The following is a 23,901-nucleotide window of genomic DNA, read 5'->3' on the forward strand; positions in this document are numbered from 1 at the left end:
CCGACTCCGCAGCACTGCTTTTTTTACACTATTTTAGCACTTGAAAAAAAGCATATTAAAAAAAAAATAGAACATAACTTGCAAAAAAAAAAAAAGAAACTTAAAGAAGACTGAGCCTGGTACCAGTTTGTAAGTTGGTTTGATCCATTTCGAAGGAGCAATGTTGACTTTTGAATTAGACCTGGTCCAATCAAATAATTACAGCTGTATGGACTAAGCGCAGCTTTATTGCAGGCTTTACTTTAAGTTAGAAACATGAGTTTCGACTACACGATAACATCTGAAAAAATGAAATTTGGAAGCAAAATGTATATTTTCAATTGCCTTGATCACATAATTTATTTATTTATTTAATTTGGCCTTTTCCAAAAGGTTCGCCCCTCCCCCTCCTCCAGACATTTTTCTCAAAAAGAACCCAAACCCGATGCAATACCAACCCGACGCTTAATAATCCAATGATTGTTTAGTTGTGCCAAACCCGATGTTTAGTAAATCATTCTCATTTCTTCTTCATTCCCAGCAAAACTATTATGCCCCCTAGTATGCAGCCCCCTAGTATGATCCCCTGATCCCCCAGTATGCAGCCTACAAACAAGATCAATATAAGTTTTTGAGAAACATGTATTTAAAATGTTAAACATGTATTTGCTTTTATTACATTAGTCAGAAGAATTTTTTTCTTGCGTTTAGCATTTGCCGACAAGACATCATTACACTAAAAAATTAAATCTACTTTAGTACACTTCCTTGTATGATGTAAAAGGATCGTTTACTCATCGATATATTTTGTTGTAGAATAATCCAACAATAATCAGATAAATTGTAAATAACTATAGTAATAACTTACTTGTAACTACCGAGTGAAAATAAAAGATAATATTGCAGTTATTTACCCAGAGAAGTATTTTAAAATGCATCAATAGTGTGTCTGCACACTTGACATGCTGAAGGGCTGTTTAGCAAATGTAATAGAAAAGGAAAATTCTCTGAAGCATGTTTTTTCTCCGATGACTCCCCCCCCCCCCCCTCCCGTCTCGTCCTGGCTGTTGTCATTCGGTACGTATTTGTCTCGTAACCCTATAACCAGATGACGACGCCTTAGATCTGACCGGAAATCACCACTACATTCGGCAGGGACGTTGGATAGTCAAGGGGTACTCTTTTATTAGTCGTCGAAACCAGCTCATCGATAAATAGAAATTTCAAGGATGAAAAACACACCATTTCCCCTGTAGCAATAGCTATCCCTTCTTTTATCACCATCTGGACGACGCGACATTAAAAGGGGACTTATGGACTCGGGCTAAATTGCGGGTGTCAAGGTGGGTGGCCCCGAAGGGAATTGATTTTTTGTTTCCTTTTTTTTAATATTTAAGATACTTCTCCTTTTTTCTACTATCCTTTTTTATGTTTTTCGAGTTCATATCCGAGGAAAAAAATTTTCATTTACGATAAACGCCAAAGCAAACAGATTCCCCGACAAAATACAAAATTTTCCCCGGGGGGGGGGAGACGTTTCCGACAGGGGGCAATTGCCCCCCTGCCCCTCCCTTGGAGCCACGTATGCAACAATATATATTTACTATTACATAACACTTAAGCCCGTCCGGAGCACTATACAACACCTTGTTGATAAATAATCCATATGTTCACACCTGTAAGCATCTCACACTTAGTTTTAAAAATCAATGTTATAGGACTACACTAGTACTGTTTATGCTGTACATGAAAACTATAATTTCACCCAAATAGGTAGGTCCCACAGATAAGGGGAACATTTGAACTTGTGTCTAAATATGAAGAGAAAACAGCACCAGAAACATGCACCAGTACCAGGCTTAGGCCAAAAAAAAAATCACAATAAATTTTTGTTTTCAAAGTTTTATCACAAAAACAGAATAAAAAAAAGACAATGCTTAAAATAATAAATTTTGCTAACCAAGAGTTTCCGATAAAGGAGGCTCTACTGTACTTGGATTGGTATCCTTGATACATAAAACATCCCCAAAAAGACTGAGAAATTTTATCAGAGTAATACTTAGGAAAAAGACCAAGAAAATCCAGCAGGTGGTTGATATTAGCTGAAAAAAATATGACGATTGTTTTGTTTTATTGAGCTTTGTAGTGCAAAAGCCTTTCAAGGAATGCATAAAATAGATCTATCCTTGAATTGCCTTGAAAGGGAAGTCACTTTTCCAATGTACAATTCATACTATAAAGGCACTTATTTTCACAAAAATGAGGATATTGTGATTCCATGAGCAAAGAATTTTGTGAATTTTATATGAACAAAAAGAAATAATGATAAAAAAATATTTGATGAGGCTTGAATTTTTACGATTACAACGGGGTTATGAAAATTAAAACCTCGTAAAAATAAGTGCTTTTACAGTATGATATGAGTAAGATCGGAAAGGTAATTACATTAGTAATTGAGAAAACTTTGCGTAACTACTTAGTTATAAATACAATGAAGCTCAAATTTTCACAAAAGAGTTTTTAAACTTGACTTGTGCTCCCCAAGTTTTAGCCTGGCACAAGTCCAGCAATTCATACAGATTAAAGAGCTTTGAGCCTGCATTCCATACGATCACTATACCACAAATATATCAACTTCATTATAACACTCTTTGTTTTATGTCTGTTTCTTACTAACCTTATCATAATTGCAAAAATCATCCCTTTCTTTCTGGCTGCAACTTCTTCCTACGGGACAAATATTGATCATGCCAGATCTAAATTCCACAAAATTTCCCCTAAGAACAGAAGTAGAAAAATGAAAAATAAATGATAACAAATTAAATACAGAAGAGATAAAGAGTTGTTATTGTATAAAGACACTTATGAGAGGATTAATTATTTAAAATTAATTTCATGGGTAACATAATATTTATGAAAGTAAAATTGTTAAAGCTCAAACAACATTGTTTTATTTATTAAGCTAAAAAATCAATTGAAGCAATGCATTTTCGAGCTAGAAGAAAAAAATCGGCTTAAAATAGAGCAAGTGGTACTCAAATCAACATTCTTTTCTTTTACTAACATTTTAGCAATTTTTAATTTTATCTAATTTGACTTAGCTGAGTTTATAATTCAATGACTTATACTTGTGACATGTAAATTAAAAAACTTTTACAAGTAAAAATTAATTTTTAATAGTAGTTTATTTATGCCATGAAAAGGCTTATTTAAAATTGTTGTTCTACCAATAAATGTGCTGATTTTCAAAATTATGTTTGAAAATACCGATTTTATTATATGATTTTTGTAAAAGTTACCAGAAAGTGGTAGTAAAATTATCCTGTATCAGGCCCTGCAAGGCCTCCTAAAAATTCCAATGATGCAGTGTTATGATCCTATGAGCGGATTTAGGGGGGGGGGAGTGGCAATGCCTCCCCAGTCTTGGAAGGACTTTATACATAGTAGGAACACACTTCCCAAAATCTTAAAAGAAAAAAATCATGATTTTTTTTTTAATAGTTCAGAAGTGAAAATGAAGAGAATAGCGAACGTCCTTTACTAATGGAGGGGGGGGGGGGACAAGGTACACTGTATTACAAGTAGTAAAGCTGTCACTGGGTTGCTAAAAATGTGTTAAAAACGACTATCTTGAACTGAAAATGATTAGGGTAGGTATATAAGTGAAAATATTGACTGTTCGAACTATATATTCAGCTGCCATACTTAAAACAATCGACGCGACGGTTATTTCAACAAATTTACAGCTAAAAAACAGAGATTTAAACAAACCAGATTTACCTACAAACTAAACAAGCTATAGCTCAGGACACCCACTTCAACTCCAAAAAATTTCATGATTTTGTCCAAAAAAGAAAAGTTCTTGAAAAAATAAATTTCATTTTAAAGTGCTTGAAAACCTTGAAAATTGGGACAAGTGTGGATATACAGGTAGTTATTAAAATAATGGAAACGCCTGTGAATAAAATTGACGTTTTTTAATAAGCTTCGTAAGCATAAAAGAATAAAAACAGCTACCAGGTTTTTTTTTTTTTTTTTTTTTTTTTAAATAAATGGCAATGTACATGTTCTGGAAGTCTTGGATTTTTTTTCAATCCCATGAAATGTCGGACCTCTCAAGTTTTCAAAGAGGTCAGATTGTTAGAGAGCATCTAGCTGGAACAAGTGTGACTGAAACATCTAAACCTTTTGGCGTTTATAGAGGTACAGTGTCTAAAATTATGAGAGCATACACACAGAGCGGTAAGACAAGCTAGGCAAAGAAAAATACTGGGCGGAAGGAGAGGCTCAGTGAAGGAGACCAACGGGTATTAAAGGGGATTGTAATGTCTAGAAAGCGATCAACTGCAGCAAAAGTAACTGCAGAGTTCAATCAGCATCTGAATTCACCAGTGTCAGTGATTTCAGTTAGAAGGCATCTTCATAAACAGAATATTTACGGCATAGTAGCAATTCCCAAGCCACTTGTCACAGATGTTAACGCTAAACGTCGTCTACACTGGTGCCACATTCACAAATACTGGTTGATTGATGACTGGAAGAAAGTAATATGGTCAGAGGAATCGTCTTTCACACTTTTCCCTACTACAGGACGGGTATCCCACGGGAAGCTCGATTATTAGCATGCCAAAATGCAGTTTATTACGTGTAATCAGCAATCTTTAGGAATTTGGATTTTGAAAAATTGGAAAATTTATCTGTTTGCATTGCCACATCCACGTAAAACGAAACTCATCTGCGTAAAATAAAATAAAAGTGTCAAATCTTAAACTGCGTAAAATAAACCTGCATAAAACGAGGGTCTACTGTAGTTAAAACTGTCAAATTATTTAAAAAATGGTTAAATCCTATGTTTTTAAGCATGCTCTTTCAAAAAAAAAAAAAAAAACTCTTAAAATTTTGGAAACAACCCTATTGTTGCTCAAAGAACAGTTACAATTAGCTATAAATAATAATGATTTTAAAAAATATATAACTCACAATACTTAAAAAAAACTAACACTCACAAAAATATTTTTTTCAAAACTAACAACTTATTCTTGAAAGGTCAAATTATTTGAAGATGAAGGACTTCTAGGCAACAACAACTCATTATTAACAGTACCACTAGTCTGCTTGAATTCAGAAAAAATATTTTCAATTGCAGAAAATTTGTTCACTAAAATGAGTTCCAGGCTTAGTGACAATTAAATAGATGCTTAATGTTGCTAGCTATTATTGATTTTTTATTATGATATTTGCTCCTTCATTTTATATTTGTTCACAGTAAGTAAATAATGCACTTTTTGCACAAAATAATAAAATGTGGCAACGAAACATTATATTTTTGAATGTTTTTTTGGGATGTTTCTAATACCGGTAATAATACTGGTATTCCGATATCACGTTAAAAAATACCAAATACCAGTATTGCAGTCTTGGTCCAGTATTGCAATACCTAATTAAATTTAGTAGTTTATTTTATCTAGAAAAGTCTCTCTTCAAACATCTGAAAATCAGTTTCAGCATCTTGTTAATCTGAATCATGTTTAGGGTTGTCTAAGGGTTCAATTAATTAAAAATTGGTAGAGTTAGAAGTTACAAGTTCAAAGAAAATACAGAGTGCAAATTTGAAGAATCACTAATACATACTGACCTCTTTACTGGCAGGGTTATTTTTGACATGTATTGTAAACAATAATTTATGAAAGTCTGCAGCTTTTCTTCACCCATAAAGTCAAGAATGCTCTAGAAATAAATAAACAAACTTAATAAAAATTAAAGACATTTTTGTTGCATTTTGTATCCTAAATAACATACAATTGTTTGATTTTATTAAAGGCAGAATGCACACAACTAGGAATTCTGACTTCAGTCCCGTTTTGGAGTGGACTCTACATTGAGACATCACCGTCTCCCTCCATCTTCATAGTACTCTGTGTAATAAATATTTTTGTGTTTGCATTAAAAATTAAACAATATTTATCTTTTATTTTTACTGCAAATTTATGATCTCATATATTATGATCTAAACATTTCAAATAAATTGCAGTTCATTTAAAAATTCAATAGCTATGATTTTAATACAGTCAGCTTACATAATGTCATCATGGTTAATGTTATCAATTGCTTATTGCCACTAAAACCACTCAGTCCCGATTTTATCTTTTCGTTCGTATTTTAAAATTATTGCTTTATATGCTCATTAATCATTTAATGTTATCAATTTTCGAAGCAGAGATTTTGTTTCTGTTGAAATAAGCAAACTGCTTTGCTTACTCAAGATTTTTCTAAAAAGTTGATGAGGAAATTATAAAATGACAGAAATGTTTTTCAGATATGACATCTCAAGAGCTCCAGTCATGGATAGAAATCATTTGAAATATTGCTTTAGCACCCACATTAACATAGTAAAAAGTTCACCAGATTGTTATAGGAAAACGCTATGCCCAATGCAGCTAATGGGTTGGATGCGGAATGCCTTCATGTTAAGCTATTTTTTACAAATGACAAAATGAGGAATGCTTTGAAAATGTTGAAATAATACGGAAGTACAACATCACACCGATGACTTAAAAATTTTGATTATGATCACTTTCTTAATAAACTTCATAAAAATTTTAGACAATTAACAACTGGATGCTTATTATTTCTATTATTTAAGAGTAATGTCCAGTATATAAATACAAGAAGAGTGCTTATTCATTTTGATTTAAAGCTCGCTACTCAATAAAATTTATAATGAAACATGTGTAAAACTGACAGATGAAAAAAGATCTAATTTTATATCTACTAGTAATAAAATTAAACTTCTCAACATACACTGTTCAATAAATGGAAATGTAAAATAAACAAGAAGCATCAAGCTCTCAGCTTTCTAAAGCATACTTTGAGCAGTTACTTCATTTTATCAATAGATCTATTTCAAACAAATCTAATAAGGTTCTTCTGACTTTATATAGGAGTTTAGTAAGACCTCATTTGGTGTAAGCTGTTCAATTTTGGTCGCCTTATCTGAAGAAAGATATTTCTGTATTGGAAAGGGTTCAAAGAAGAGTAACTAGTTTAGTAAGGGGACTTTCAGATTTAGATTATGATACCAGACTTAATAGGCTTAATTTGTATAGCCTGAAGCAAAGGAGTGCCAGAGGGGGACATAATTCAATTGTTTAAATTTATCAAAATGAAAGATATTGCTGGATTAAATTTTTGCATGAAAAGAAGAATGAGGGGTCATTGTTTAAAGCTATTCAAATCTCAGGCTAACAGGGAACTTAGGAAAAATTACTACTTCAGTAGGGTCGTGGGCACTTGGAACAGCTTACCGGAAGAGGCAAATGATCAGGGGGGGGGGGGTGATAGCTTTAAGTGAGCCATTGATCTTCATTGGGGACTACCTAATAAACTGACTAGGGCCAGCCTAGCTGGGCCCAGAGCCTTTTACCGGTCGCCACATTTGTATTGCATTGTATTGTATTGGAGCATTAATTCTAGTTCTTAACACTCAAATGCTGATCTTGTATCCCCGAGATATACATCGACTTCTTGATCTATTTTCAAGAAGCTTATAAGCACCTATATTTTGTTTTACAAGATTTATCTTGTCATTTTACAAGTTTTTGCTAGTAAAAATATAAAAGGAGGTTCACTTTTAACTTAACATGTTTTTCCAATATACTAATGTGAGGAGGAGACATTTTAGGGGGCTCATATCATGTATCTGTTAGATACAAGGTCAATAATGACTTTTCATTATGAATCTCAAATATGACTCAATTGCTGTATTAACTTTCAATGTAGAATAAAAACATGAAAAAGAAATTGAACTTAGGTACTCTAATTCTGATGGATCGTATGGTAAAAAGAAAGAAAACATGCATATATCAAAAGAAACTAGTCAAAACTTTTGAAATACTGATACTCTGAGAAATATTTTTCTTGATGCATGAAAATGTATAATCCCTATGCACAGGGTTGGCCGGATTGGACCCAATTGGGTTGGACCCAATGGGTTTTTTTGAAAAAAACCATTTAAAAAAACCCATTATTTAGCCCACTTTTGGGTTTTTTTAAATTTTTTGAGAAGTTTTTTAAAAAAGTAATTAATTTAAATACTTTTACAATTTAAACTTCTATTTTATTTGTTCTTCGCCACAGACAATGGACATAAAAAATGAATTTTGAACTTTAATAGTATTTCTTAACTCTTAACAGCATTAAAAATACTTCAAAGATTTAAAAAATATATATTTAACTTTTATCTTTAACTGGTCAATAAATAACTCAAATTATCTTGACTAAGTCCTGTCACGTCTGGTTTTCTCAATATTTGTAGATTGTACAGAGGAAACTTCTCTAGCTAAAAGGCTTTCATGTGAATTATTTTCTGCAAACCGACACGTCACAAATTTCGAATTAACAAGTTACATTTTTTTTAGAAATTAACAGGTTTTACAAATGGTATGTATTTTCATTATCTTACAAAAAAGTTTAATATTTCTTAATCTGTACACAGAAATAGAAAAACAGGCAACATAAAATTCAAAGAAATGTCTTGATTAAGCTGGAATTCAGTAAATAGGGATTTAAACTACTTGAGGTTCTACAGTAGTTTTGCATAAAAAAATGAAATGCAATAAAGTAAAATGCAAAAAAAAATAGTAGTAATTAAAAACGAACAATAGATTTTATCACTCAAGAAGTAATTTTGCCTTAACTGTTGATAACCATGGAAACTAAAAAATCTGAAACTTCACCATTCCTGGGTTTCGTCGTCTTTCATACTCTTCTTCAGAAAACGCTGAATTTTAACTAGTTTTCCAGCTTTTTTTTACCCCAAGACAATTCTTGTGCTTTGTTCATATACTCACGCTACAATATGCTACAAGTACCCTACATTTTCCCTAAAAAAAGACAAAAAAACCCACATTTCTTTTTAAAAACCCAGATTTAGTTCGGTTTTTTTGGGTTTTATTTAAAAAAACCCAAAAAACCCTGGGTCCATGGGCTTTTTTAAAAAAACCCGGGTTTTTGCCAACCCTGCCTATGCATGATAATAAAGTTTTTTTCCCCTCTGAAAATTTGATATCATACCTGTTTTCCTATGCATGTTCCTTTCTTGTATGCAACTAACCCATTCTCAGCAAACACATATTCATATGATTTGACAACTGTAAAAAAAAAAATGAATAAATAAAGAAATAAAGGAAATAATCATCAATAAAACATAACAAATTTCTTAATTTGGAAAGATGTAGCCTATTTTGGAACTGCAAGAATGTTCAAGAAAGGAGTTAATTTTTTAATATTGAGTATCAGAGTTACTGAGTATGGGTTACCTGTTTTTAGAATGGCAATTGTACTTTCACAATTAGTAAAATGTCTATGCTCAAAAGTACGTATTAACAAAAAAAAAAAAAACTAATTTAAATGTAATGCTCACTATAGAATTAATTAAAAGACTTAGTTATTGATAATAAAAGCATTCAAACCAGGCTATATAGTGTGTATTAAGGTGGGGTAGGATTTTCAACATTCACCTAGGGTCGCAGAAAACATTGTAACAGCCGTTGAACAGCTTATACTTGGAATTGATTATTTCAGAAAGAACGTATTTTTAACGGATTCCCGTAGGACTTTCGCCCTTTTTGAAATAATCGATTCAAAGGGTTACCAAAGTGAAATTATCATTAAACATTTTACACTTGATAAAATTTTCGAAATATCTCCTTTAGTCTCCTGCTCAAAAATTTTCATATCCTACATTCATAGCATCTGACTTCCCTTTCAAACAAGAAATATTCCTTTTAAGATCTAGCAAACCCTGAAAAACTGCATCAATATCATTATAGTCACTTTGGGTGCCAAGTGTATACAAATTAGATCTTTATTGTTAAAATGATACTTTCTTGAATTTTGTATAGGCTAAAACTTACCGTCAAGACCGTCTCCCATTTGTTCACCAATTTTAGCCAAATCTGAGCCACCAACAAGACCAACAGGAACTCTTTGACATAACTCAGTTAAAAATGTCTTCATCTTGGCAGTTACATCCTTAAAGAAAAAAAAATATATATACATTAACAAACCCCAAATCCAAATACATTTGATTTTAACGAAAAATTCATAAATGAAAAAAAAATTATTATTTAGATAAGTTGACAAAAAACTGTTATTGTAAGGTGGTTCAAAAGATATCTTCATCTGCAGATTGTATAGTAACATTTATGGTAGACCGACCAATAAATGAACAGTTTGTAATTTTTTTTTGAAAAAATAACATTTTAAATCATGTTTCTTAGGAGAATTGATCCATCAGAACCATATCCAAGGGGAGGGTTCTAGGGGTTAAACCCCTCCCATCGGGGGAAAAAAATATCTATCAAATGAAGAAAATGATTGACTTAAATTAACTTTAATGTGAATGACTGCATTTTGCGCTTTTTTTTTCTTCCTTTCGTTGTAAAGTTTTCAGTACTGTAGCTTGGTAATTCTGAAATTTTTTCCTCTAATTCAACTCAGTTGGACCTAAATGCTTGCATTTCTTTCTTCTTTTTTATCTTAAAAAGTTTTACATAACATTCAAATGTTATTTAATTTACAATTGTTAAAGCTTTATTGACTGAAATAGTATTTTGGAAAAACTGTGGTGGTAGAATTGCTTAATGAGCTATAAATACAAAGCATTAAAATTGCTTATCTTAAGGCGGTAATGATGATTTTGGGATATGTTGTAGCCAGGGGCGGCATTTCAGCATTTCATTTGGGGGGTCGAGTTTCTTAAATATGTATTACCACATTGCGGTAACAAACACACATTAGCTAACAGTAGGCTTGTCAGACGTCCCGGTTTGACCGGGATATTCCCGGTTTTCAGACAAAATTCCGGCATCCTGACCGGTTTACTTCACGTCCCGTAAAAAGACAAATTTTTAAAAATTTTATTTTTATAATTTATTTTTAAAAATAATTAACTGTGAAGGAATATTTAGGATAATTACTTTATCATTTGTAACAGTCACTTGAAAATTGATACCGGATTAGATTGTGAGGATTTTTACAAGATTGAAACCAGAAAAGACTAAAAAAGCCCTATAAAATGAAAAGTATATCTAAATATTGTTCATTTTTTTTGTTCCTCATTCAAAGTGTTTTTAAACTGAAATAAAATGTAAATATTTACATCTTATTTCAGTTTTAAAAAAATATTTACATTAAATATTTACATCTTAGAAAGGGAAATATTCAAATCTTATCCACTTACGTCATTTTTCATAACTCCTGTTTTAAGTTTATAATTAGTAACCATTTATTCATAACATTAAGAATAAAATGCCCTTAAAAACACCAAAAATCAGCCACAGGTGGGTACCTTTTGAACACTAGCGACGTTTGTGGGGGGGGGGGATACATCCTGGTGTTCCGGTTGAACATTTCAGAAATCTGGCAAGCCTAGCTGACAGGAAGTGGTCATAAAATCGGTTTAATATAAAAAATAATTAGTGCTTAGAAGCAATTAAAATTTTGATTCATTTTCTAATAAGTTTTCATATAAAACATTTCGATACTGAAGTTTTTATACCTTTTGGAAAAGTTTTAATGCATGATTTTTGGAATTCGGAAGAACAAAGAAGTGTTACTATCAGTGCCCATTGTCATGCTGTTTTGTTAGTACACCTAAAGAGAAAAGGTTTTTTCTTTTCTTTTCTTTTTTTTTTTTTGCCCATTGTGCTTCGAAATTTTTTCTCTATCTAACAAAAATCTTTCTCTACCAGCTGAGCTGATTGGAATAGTTAAAAAATAATTGAAGATTGAAGTAACAAAGTTATGTATGAAAACACTTTTTATATCTTGCTCTTCAAAATCACACCGGCAACTTCAAAAATTGTGAGGGGCTTAATTTTTTATCATTAAATAATCTAGTCTCGTCGGCGCTCTCAGCTTCAATGAGATGTCATCTGCCACCAGTTCTGTTATTCACTATTCCAGGCTGAAGAGTCCATAACAAGGACGGAACTGCAGTCTCTGGATGTGATAACCGGTCTGACGGTATATTGCTTGTAATTTTTCTTGCCTAGTGCTAAAAACTTTACTCATAATTGAAACATTTTATTTTTCGTTTTCAGAAAATCCATTCCAGATAATATAGAGCCAACCATGCAGAAAAATAATTATCATCAAATCTTGTGTTAATATTATTCGAAAAACAATCTATTACTTCATACAAAGTATTAAAAAATCAGTGTTTGACTTCACATCGTCATGTGGAATTTTTTATTTTTTTATTTTTTTATTTTTCAGCGCCTTTTTAAAATTGGCTCGGAGGAAGAATTTTTTTGAAAAAGTTTCACGATTGATTGAAATATACATCTATGTAAAATCTATTTTCAATTTTAATTGCAGATTGAACTATGGTAGTATGAACGCACAGATCAATTGTAGATTGAACTGTGGCTTGAATAGTCCGAAAATTAAGGGTAGCCGATTGAAGATGTTTTGATGGAGTAAAGCATTTTTAAAACACTTTCCTCAATACAAACAAATTGAATAAAAATTCAAACGAAGTCATACATACTGAAAAGCATGAGCTTTTTCACCATTGAAAGAATCGTTTTGCAATGATTCTCACAGTCGTGAAATCACTGCTTTGAAGTTATAGAGAAAGATTTTTATGGTTTTAACTCTTGAAGACCATCTTGTGTCACTCCGAGATTGCACGACTATAGAGCCCCATAAAAGGTATTTGTTGATATAGTTTTTTTTTTTTTCAATAAGCATATGCATTTTTAAGAAGTTTCTATGAAAGCAGATAATGCATTTAGCAGCTGAAACGTGTTTCTAGCAAAAGGAAGCGATGAACACTCGTCAAATAAATATACACTTGAAAAATGAGCGTAGAAGTGAATGTAAAATATCAATGAATTTTCTTGAGAAAACCATGCAGCCACACCACTTTGCACGAGCCTCTCATATTGGACATACCATCGTTACACTGGGCACACAAGTATGAAATATTTAGTCGTGAAAAAGCCGAAAAATACTTCGTGAATTTCCAAGTCATCATCCAAATAACGAAAAACACTTTTTCTAGTCTGGGAATGTGTACAGTTTCATCAAATAGTTACTGAGAACCAGCGAGATTTTTTTAATGAACATTGATTTCCGACTTACATAAATTGAATTCACCCATTTTCTATCATTCTGCTCAAAAAATTTGGGGGTGCGACCGCCCCCTCTTGACTCCCCTATTTGCCGCCCCTGGTTGTAGCTATGAAGATGTCTTAGTGATTGTGTTTAGTAATGTAATTTACATGTACAGCAAGCTTGTTCCTGTAATAAACTCGTTAGGAGTAATAACATATTAAGCATTATTTCAGAACATAAAATCTGATATACATTCTGCAACAAAAGAATTTGTGTAGAGTTTTTAATACTTGTTGCAATAAAATGCATAGTAAACAGATTTAATTAAAAAGAAACAAACAAGGATTGATTAAAGTTAACCTGCAAAATGAAGGAATACTTTGGTCACTTGTGCAGCCAGAATTATCCTCCTAGGGGAGGGGGGGAGAGTACAGCAGTACTTACAGGTGCATAAATGCCATACTGAGATTGACAATTTGTCATGAAACTAAAGGTTGTGAGGGGTTGAACCCCCCCCCCCCCCACACACACACAGGGAAAATTAAAACTCCTCCCTTCATGAAAATCTGGACACAGGCCTGTGACCGATAATAATGTCATTCTCTTCCTTTCCAGAAAGGAATTCACTAGAAAATGCCATGCTTATCTGCTGGTTGAGGTTCATTCACTGGTTTGAGGTCTTTTTTTTAATTTCAACTTCCCGAAAAACCTGATGCATCAGCTATAAAATATTTCCCAGTTTTTTACTGCCCTATGCCAAATACTAGTTTTTGACAATGATATGAGTTTTTGAAAATAAAATTGTGCTTAAGTGTTCATTCACTGCTCTTCTACTCAAATTAAAGGGTTTGCTGCAGCTGCTGCTGCAAAAAAAAAAAAGAGGGTAGCTCCTAATTTCAAAAGGTCTGCTTTAAAGCTAAATTCCCCCATCTGATTCTAATTTTTTAAAACTTTTCATAACTTCTACTGTAAACCTCAAGAGCATACACCAGAGAGCTATTAAAATACAGTAGAGCCTCTCAACAAGGAACACTAAGAGACTAGATATCTTATCCCCTAAATAGAGATATCCCTTCTTCAGAGATATACGAGTTGATGCATATGCAGTATATTAACTCTTTTTAAGTTTTACAAAAAAAAAAAAAAACTTAAACAACAGTCGGACTCTGATTCAATGAACCTCCATTTAACAAATTTTGGGATTTAGCGAATTTTTCTTTTTCCTCAACTAAAATGAAGGCAAAAACCACTATTTACCAAATATTAAACCTCGAATTAACGAATCATCTTAACCAAATTTTTTTTATAAATTAATTGCAGTTTGGAACTATTGGATTATCTCCCAAATGTTATTATCCATATTGTCTGAAGCAGAAAAAGATCTTTTCTGGAATCAGCAACTTTTGACGCGCGAGGGGGCAACCAGTGAATACCATAAACTGGGGCTACTTGAACCTGAAATTTTGTATTTTTTGCGAGTTTTACACTGATTTTTGGTTAAAACCATAACGTGCACTGATCACCTTGTTTTTACCACTTTTCAGACGTTTTGCTACCACCTTAAGCCTTTTTTGAACAAAAAATTTAACTCTTTATACATATATTTTTTTTCTATTTTTAAAAATTGGGTTCAAGTAGCCCCGCGCTAGGACTACTTGGTCCCACTCAGCAAATCCATTTGAAAAGCTGCAAAACAGGTAGTGATATCAAGAAAGACCAATGATTTTGAAAGAAAACTCAAAACATACATTCTAGTGAGCAAACTATTTATAAAAATTGCTAATTATTTATATAAATTAATATAAAATCAATGTACATTCATAAAAACATATTTTTAGGCAAACATAATTTCTCAAATAGAAATGTAATCTATAGCAAAACCAATTGAAATGCTCATTATATAAACATTGGAAAGAATGAAAACTCCTCTCTTTAATGGCTTAGGTAAATTTATTTTCTCTGATATTATTTAATACCTGCTCTTCCTCGCTACAAATACTAAAGGATACTCAGGCTTCTTTTGCGAGCGATCTTTTATTTTCCTTTTTTCGAGTTGATATACTTAAGTCAAAATGAGCTGATGCCACTTTCTAAGATATTTCTCCGGAATTAATTGAATCTGGACTAAATTGTAGTTTTTCCTCTTAATAATCCGCATATTCCCTAGTTCAAAGAGTTCTCTTTTACTTTCGGACCCTTTTTATCCCCAGATCTGCAAATGAACGGGTATAATTATAAACTAACCTCTTTATTTTAAAAGATTACAAACCTTACTAAACATAATCTAGTAATGAAATGTAGTCTGGAGCTGCTTGAACGCTAGGTTCAAGTAGCCCCATTTTAAGGCAACCAGTGCACTTTTATTAACTTAGATTAGTTTTGTGTTAACTATATAGCTATAACCTTAAAACACTGTAATTTTACTAAGAAATAAAATGCAAAGAAAAAGCTATCTTTACCTTGATGATATCAGATGTTTCTATAAACTTACATGTGACAAGTTTGCACACACTAAAAACAACTGCTTAGAAGACAAGTTGCAATCATAACCTCAATCAGAAAAAGGCTGGAATAGCAGAATTTCATGCTCTAGACTCTGCCTAGTACTGCTACCTGTCTTTTGTGCAGTTGCTTATTAGGGCTTTTGAATTAGGTATGTGTAATTTCCTTTTTAAATATTACAAATAACCTTGATTTAACGTGTAAAAGTTTCAGTACCAATAAATTTGTTAAGTCAAGGTCTGACAGATAGGTCTTACTGAAAAAGATTTATACATAATATTAAAGAAATTTTTAATAATTTCAAAGTTTAAACTTTTAATGACGGAAATTTAATCAAAATTCGCCAATGCAATGTTTTGGAACATACAAAAATTATTTTGAAGTAATTTGTTACATGAATTTTCTTGATGTCATATAATTTATAATGGAATACAAGTAAAGTAAGCTCAAATGAGTGCACACACATTTTTCAAGTTTTCTACATAGTTTGCAATGGGCCATACACTCACTATCCATCAAAACTGAGCCTAGGTGAATAAACTGTTGAGCAGGCATGCAAATTTCAGCAAATTTTTTACAATTAATACTTGCTTCATTGTACATGATATGTTAATGTCAAATTTTCACCAGTTAGTTTTTAGACAAAAAGAGAACCTTGAATTTTTGTAAAATCAATAACTCATGTTCATTTTGACATGATTTTTTTCCCCTATGAGACTCCTTTAAACGGAATACTCCTTAATTAGAGGAAAATACAAGGAGGCCCCTATTCAAAAAGACTGGGACCAGAAAAAAATGTCCAGAGATACCCTTTATTTGGAGATGTCCCTCACAGCAGGTACTATAATACTATGATGAAGAAAAAGTAGATTTAAGTTTCCAGCTCTAATGCAGACTTTTCGAAAACTTTGAAAATGGAGCTATTTATTTTTTGCAGCAAATCCTTCAATTTCAATAATAAAAAATTAATCAAGAAAATCATTTCATTCAATAACTAGAACTAAGGAATAAACCATGTCCAATATATTGTATGGCATAAATGCTTCATTTAATAGTAGCTGACTGTAAATAACTTATCAAACATTATTAAACAGTACAACTGCTTTAATTTTAATTCATCGAGTAATATAGCAAAAACCTTTGAAAAATATTAGCATAACTCTAAAACTTAAAAAAATAAGCAGCATTTAAAAATATTTTGCAAATGTTTTCTCCTTTTTTTATTTTTGTACTTCAATCGATGGATAACATACCTGTCTAGATCTAGTAAGAGTTCCATCAATATCAAATAAGAAAAGAATTTTTTCCCTGCCCATGGTTAAAATGTTCCGAATTTGAGACGACGTTTTGAACAAGAAAGAACTTATTCATCAATTTCGAATCCAACCCTTCCTTTTATTCCGTAGTACTTCACCGGAATAAAGATGTAGTAGAAGATACCGGGATTTTTGAATGCTGTCAAAAACAACATTTTAAAAACCACATCAGCATAAACAATGTTCAGCTGATGCCACAACATGGTAATATAAAAAATTATTTGACAATGCATTTAAAATAAGGACGTCCTAAAATAATAAGATTTAAATACGTAAATACGTCATTATGATTTTGAAATGCTTTTAATATATAATATAATTCGGAACTCCAGCGCTCGAATACGCTACCTTGCGGAGATTTACAAAACTGCCGACAAAACTAAAACATTGCGTTCCATGTGTTAATTTTGGGCAAAACAAATAGTTTGTTATGTGTATTTTTTTTATTTGCGTAATTCAACATTTGGAATCGTCATCCGCAACAGCGTAACATCAAAAATATCTGATATAAACTGTGAGTACACATTTTATTTATCTTGTTCTGAGTGAATTTGAATAAATATCAGTTTTTCAATTCGATGAAAAATTACTCTTTTCCTTAACCTAATTCCACATAAATGATTTAAATAACCTTTGTTACTACAGTATCCTACTGAAATAGACAGTATGCAAATAAATTTTCTTGAAAATATTTATCGCAGAACAGATTGAAAAATCCAGAAAGAACGTTAAGAATTTGAACAATAAAAAATAAAAGTTCGCCAAAAATCTGTTTATAGGGTTATGGTTTTAAAATTGTGTGAAAGAATAATGTATCTTGACAAGATTTCGCATATCAGGTAAATCATTTCCATGACGAATGAATTAAATGCATGATTTCTTTTGATATCCAATCATTTGGTAATAGAAATAAATTATCTAGTGTTAAACGTTACTCTTGAGTCTGCCACGTATGTGCACTATGTCAACAAATGCCGGAAATGTCACGAAACTGAACTTAATATGTTCTAATGTATAGAAAAAACGGTACAAAATGAAAATGCCGTTCGAAGCGAACCAAAAATTTATGAATTTCGTTCCGAATTCAACATCGTGAAAATGGCTGCTTCAGAACAACTTACTGTGTGTTCTGCATAATTTTTTACTTTCGTAATACTTTTTGATTTCTAATCTCTTTCTACATGGGTCAGAATAACAAAGACTTTGAAAAATCTTTTCAAATGAATAAAGAACAAAAAATCATACATGCGAACAAAAATATCTATCATTTCCTAAGTTTAGAAGCAATTTATATGTTACAGCGTGCGTTTGTTTTAGTTTTTTCATCGACCATTAGACAGTGGCTGCAGCGCCCCCAATAGTTTGTTGGAGTTGTGACAGCGGCTGTGGCATTGCGCGGCGCAAGTATTCTCCTTTTCATCCCGTGACTAATCAAGCGTTTAAAAGGAAAATGAGGGGACCGTATATTATGTATTAAGTTATTTAAAGGCATTATTGAATAAGTTGTGCTATTTTACAGATGACAAAGTTTACTAATCGGAAAATGACCAGTAAATTTATTAAATCGCTTTGAAGCAATGGATTTTTTTTTCATTCCTCGCTTCTCATGAATGAAATTTGAGATACAGTATACGCTAGTTAATTGAATCAGTGGTTAATCAAATCACAGCCCTTTTATTGAATCAAATCGTCAAAAACAGAATAAAATTCAACTTTATTGAATTAGCCAACTGTTTAGATGAAACGTGATTCATATAAGCGGCGATCACCGTATTCGTAATTACCACTTGATTTTCAAATTTGCGTATTGTGATGGAATTACGTTTTCCCCTGCCCCCTCCCCCCACCGTTTTGCGGATTTATTTTATTTTGTTGCTTTGAATTCCCCCCGCCGCCGCGCGCTCAAAGACAAAAAAAAAAAAAAAAGAATATGGATGTTTTTTTTTTTAATTATACGCGCAGAACATTTTAAATGATAGAACTGTGTGTGCGTTTTTTTTTTTTTTTTTTTTTTGAGGATTTGATGTTATTATGTTGCGTTATGATGTTATTATATTGCGCGGGCCCCCCCCCCCCCCCGTGCAAATGAGAGGATATCAATTTTTTTTTAGCCATAGCATTTTTAATGAAAGAACTATATAATATTTTGTGGATTTGATTCATTGTATTACTTTTATGCCCCTCTCCTACCCAACGGCGAGCGCAAAAAAAAAAAAAAAAAAGCATCGAAGGACATTTTTAAAAATTATATGTAAAGTGTTTTAAATGAGAGAAATGCAGGGCCTGATTACCGCACATGCCAACTAGGCCTGGGCCTGGGACCCCAGCTTCCTCAGGGGCCCCGATTTTTTAAAAACTTTTATATAGCATTAAAAAATCATGCATTTTTGTGAAAATAATGAAAATTAATGATTTATTTATTGAAAACATACCTCTAAAATATCGTTAAACATTATTTTGCATTGACTTAATGTAACAGAATAGAGAGGGGGGTCTCCAAAGCATTGTGGGCCTTGGGCCTCACATTTATTTAGTCGCGCCCTGGAGAAATGTGTATAATTTTGCAGATTTGATTTTCCGCGTATAACGTTATGTACCTTTATCAGTATTAAATGATGGGAATGTATAATTAGGTTTATATGAAGTTCTGCATTTTAAATTCATCTATATAGTGTTTTTTTTTTTTTTTTTTTTTGAAAAACCTAATTTTACACCCCTTTCCCCTTCCCTTTTTCTATTTTTGATCTGTTGAGTTAAGCACCGAAAAAAATATTGATAAAATTAAATCGTAGACGATTTGTAAACACGACAACTAAAATTTCGCTCTCTAAATAAATATAAAAACAACAGTTAACATGGTAATCTGGAAAATCCGAACAACATCAACTTTGGCCAAGTGATGATAAAAACAATTCGCAATTGTTCAATAACAGGTTAATGTTGCTATTATAAATAAAGATGACAGCTATGGTAAAATGGTAAATGCACATTAGGTCCGACTAACAAAAAGTGAGGCCCAAGACTCACAATAATTTAGAGAAACTCTCTGTCTCTATACTATCACTTTAAGTTAAACCAAAATATTGTTTAACTTTACCGCAGTATCGGTAACTGGTGCAGTAACCCTGTGCAGTCACTGTTTGCCCACTGCTTTTTTTATATTAATTATTCATTTTATAAGTTAAAACTTTTATAACTCAATTAAGTAGCGAAGAGGATATTGCCCCCCCCCCCCCCCCACTCCCACTCAAACATTTAAAAAAAAATGATTACTTGCCAAATAATTCTTTTTTTTTTAGAGATTTTTGAGAGAATTTTCTGAGCTTAATTAGTCAGTTTACTTTAAGAAAAAAAAAACTAGGAACCATATTTAAGTCTTTCTCTTACAGAATTACAAACTAAGAGAAATACTAACAAAGCATCAAAACAGTTTTTTTTTTCAATTAATATATCATTAATTTTTTATTATTTTCTTAAAAATACATGATTCTTAAATGCTACGCATTACTTTTTCAAGAATTTCGGACCCCGTAAGAAGATGAGCAGGCCTACTTGGCCTATGCGGTAATTAGGCCCGGAACGCACAAACTATTGAAGTTCAGAGCTTGGATTCAGCTTCATAGGCATAAAATAGCTTGATTAGATATTCGATCTTAAAACACAGGTTTTAATCAAAACAGCACTAATGCCTGATTTTGAAAAAAATTCCAAAATTATTTGGAATGTACTCGTTTTTTTTTTTTTTTTAAATGTCTTTTTGAGCAACAGATAAGGAATAATGAAACAACTCAAAGGAAGTTAATTTCTTCTGAAAGTAAAAATGCTGTCTCGAATAAACCAGGCTTAGACAAATCTCGATTAATGTTTATTCCCCCATTTTCTGTAATTATACTTTCCCTTATAGGTCTAACTCATGTTTAAACCATTTTACAATAATTCATCTGCGCTGTCAAAGAATGGAATGTTTTAAACTTCAAAGGATAAAAGAGAACAAGTGTTATGAAACTACTAGGAAGCGCCGCCTCCTGTTCGCTTCGCTCGCCAAACCTCATTTTACCGAATCATGTTCCTATTTCAGAAAATGATAAAATACGACCGTGGGTGCATATCTTACAATAACATCTAACGAGAAAGAAAATTAGCCATAACAAAAAAAAAAAAATTAAACACAAAGAATTTTTAAAAAGAAAAAATATTAATGCGACAATTTTGTCTCCAAATTCGCGGAATCGTCAACAAAAATAGCCGAATTAGGTTTTCTGTTTTTTTTTTTTTTTTTTTTTTTGGGGGGGGGGGGACATTTTTGCGTTTTTTAAATCCAGGAAATTTTGCTCTTATTATTTTGAGGGGGTGAGGAGCAATTTCAACTCTGCCTAGGAGTCCGGACCTAGAGTCCCTATATGAAAACGTAGTTTTCAGAGTTGCGACAACGCGGTATCATTTTCCTATTGGTCGAAGACCGCCTGAGGCAAGGTTTCTTCTTCTCCCGTAGGATTAACATGGAGCGTATGACAGTGCTGTGGAAAAACCCAGAATCTGAAAAATTAAAGGTGAGTCCAGGATTTTAATGCTCATATTACTGTTCTACAATGTTCAAATTATACGTGTGTAGCTTTACTTGAGTGAGTCCATTCCTATTTCTTTAACTATCGCGTAATTATATCAAGAACATGTGTTCCGGTGTGCTAAAATTCCATAATGACACTTTATTTGGGTCTTTTATAGTTATTTTTTCTGTTAAATCGATGATTCCAATCACAACGTTATTGAAAAACAACACTTTAAGACAAGGCAAATGTTTAAATTGTGTAAATTAATTTTTTTTTAACGATACATCTCTGTATTCGGTTTGGCGCGATCAATTTCGTGCTTGGCGACGAGTGGAAGTAAACAAAACATACACTTGTGATGTGAAGAGATCTTAACTTGTGATTTGTATTATAAATGCCTTATGCTGCGGAAATTTTTATTTTAAATGAATGTGACTTGATATTAAAACCCGCTTTAACTTATGTTTTAATGTTAAGGTTTTTATTTTTCCTGATCATTTCTTAGACAAAAATTGACTAATGTAACGTTTTTTAATTTTCCTTCAAGCTATAAAACTCCAAGTTAAATCTTCTCTTTATGCAACGTAAGTATTTACAGTGTCAAATTTTTGTTTTTTGAAAGGAGATGCAGAGGAAATAAAATGCTTATAAATTATAGGACTTTCAGTGCTTGCTGGCAGTATCTTTTAATAACATTTTGATTTATGGAAACGTTTTGTTATGATATTCTGCTAAATGTTTATTAGTTAAAATTTGTTAAAAAAAATGTCAGTTCGATTATGAAATTAATGTGACCACATGAATTTGCCAAAGCGTTTGAGGTGGATATGAAGTGCAACACTTGCTTGACACACAGTACAGTTTTTATCTATTTTTTAGGTTGAGCGAGCCAATTTAAAATGTATTATTTTAATTAAAAATTTAATGAATTGTAGGTAGTTTTGGTTACTTTGGTATTTTACTCTTTTTTATTCAACAAGCATGCCAGTCGCTGTGTGTTCCATCATAAACAGAAAACTGAGGTGTTCTAAGTTCGGTTCAAGTAGTGTGTTGGTACGTTTTATTATGCTCTAATTAGGGTTTACAAATTTTTAGGTTGCCTTGTTATTTCCTTTACCTGCTATTTCTTTATCACCTGAAGAATCAAGTGCATGCTATCACCCCACTTCAGGTTCGTAAAAATTTCTATTTTTATTGAGAAAATGATTTTTAAATAATTATGCCATGATTGATACATAGTTAAGTTTTAACAAGTTTTGAATTACCTTTGAGGTAAGGACTGTTATCGTGGGTTTTTGAGATTGTAAAAGTCCTCCCAGCCACAAAGCTTTTGTTTGTCAGAAATTAGGTACATTTAAAGTTTTGCGAGTTGAAATATCAATACTTTTATAATAAAATGCCGAATCAAAGATTTTTTAAGTGAAACTTTTTATGCAAGGGCTTTGAAGTTATATCCAACCTTTTTGTGTGATGAAAAGTGGTGGGGATAAGCAATGTCGGTTAGAAGGAAAATAGTGGCTTGAATGCCTTCAGAGATTGGAGGAAAGTGAGACCTTCCGCTCTTCTCGCTTTCTTTCTCATTTTGTATGGTTGCATGTACTACGTTTAGGCAGCGCGGAGATCAATATGTACATTTGTAATTACTTACTTTAGTTATCGTAAACAGATCATTTCTCTTCTTAAGAAGGAAGAAGATGATCATTATAAGTGGACACATGTATGTAATTTTATGTAAGAAAATGAATAAGAAATACAATCTATTCAAAAGTGTTTGATGAACAATTAACATGTTTCGCGTCTATCGTGTGTCATTATGACACAACCCGTTTCTTGGAATCAAACTTTAGAAGAATTCTACTCTTCTAGATCAGCAGAAAAATAAAGTACATGAAGCTCTCACCCCACATCAATTTCGTAAAAATTTCGATATTTGGTGGAAAAATGATTTTTAAATAATCCTATCTCGATTAATGTGGAGTTAAATTTTAACTAGTGTGGCATTTTAAAATAAAGGCTGTCATAATGGGTTTTTGAGATTATCCGTAAAGATCAGGGTTTGAAAATATCCGATATTTTGATATATATTAGATATTTTTATATTTATCCGATGTTTTCAATCAATGCAAAATAAAGTCTTTAGTAACTGCTTCCTTAAATCAGAGTTGTTTATTTCTCTTATATTATTATTATTATAAATGCATCCACTTTAAAAGTAATGTTTCTTTCATTATTTATATTCATTTATTACATGTTCGTGATTTTGCCTCACCCACTCAAAAGGTAATTCAATTGCATCTGAGTTCATTTCAACCACTCATAAAAATAAATGTATAAATAAAAAATATTCAATTCATCAGAGATTATCTTAATTTGTTAAAGGCTTTAGAAAATCAATACTTTTGTCAGGAAATAGAACATTGAAATAAAGGGGA

At 32.0% G+C, this 23,901-nt stretch overlaps 1 protein-coding gene across 2 annotated transcripts in view; it reads right to left on the minus strand.

Moving 5' to 3' along the window:
* The window catches only part of LOC129228280 (uncharacterized), a 28,867-nt gene extending 11,787 nt beyond the window's left edge, over positions 1-17,080 (minus strand). Inside the window, exons 1-5 of one of the 2 annotated variants that reach the window (XM_054862950.1) lie at positions 16,857-17,080; positions 9,894-10,011; positions 9,052-9,128; positions 5,615-5,706; positions 2,657-2,756 (exon numbers count right to left, since the gene is read on the minus strand). In XM_054862950.1, coding sequence (XP_054718925.1) covers positions 2,657-2,756; positions 5,615-5,706; positions 9,052-9,128; positions 9,894-10,011; positions 16,857-16,919 — 450 coding nt within the window. In that variant the 5' untranslated portion in view covers positions 16,920-17,080. Of the gene's footprint in view, positions 1-2,656; positions 2,757-5,614; positions 5,707-9,051; positions 9,129-9,893; positions 10,012-15,077; positions 15,243-16,856 lie in introns of those variants that run through there. The other variant, XM_054862951.1, reaches the window with a different exon arrangement.
* Positions 17,081-23,901: the final 6,821 nt, after the last annotated feature.

This window comes from Uloborus diversus, chromosome 8 (assembly GCF_026930045.1).
Source record: "Uloborus diversus isolate 005 chromosome 8, Udiv.v.3.1, whole genome shotgun sequence".
Taxonomy (NCBI): domain Eukaryota; kingdom Metazoa; phylum Arthropoda; class Arachnida; order Araneae; family Uloboridae; genus Uloborus; species Uloborus diversus.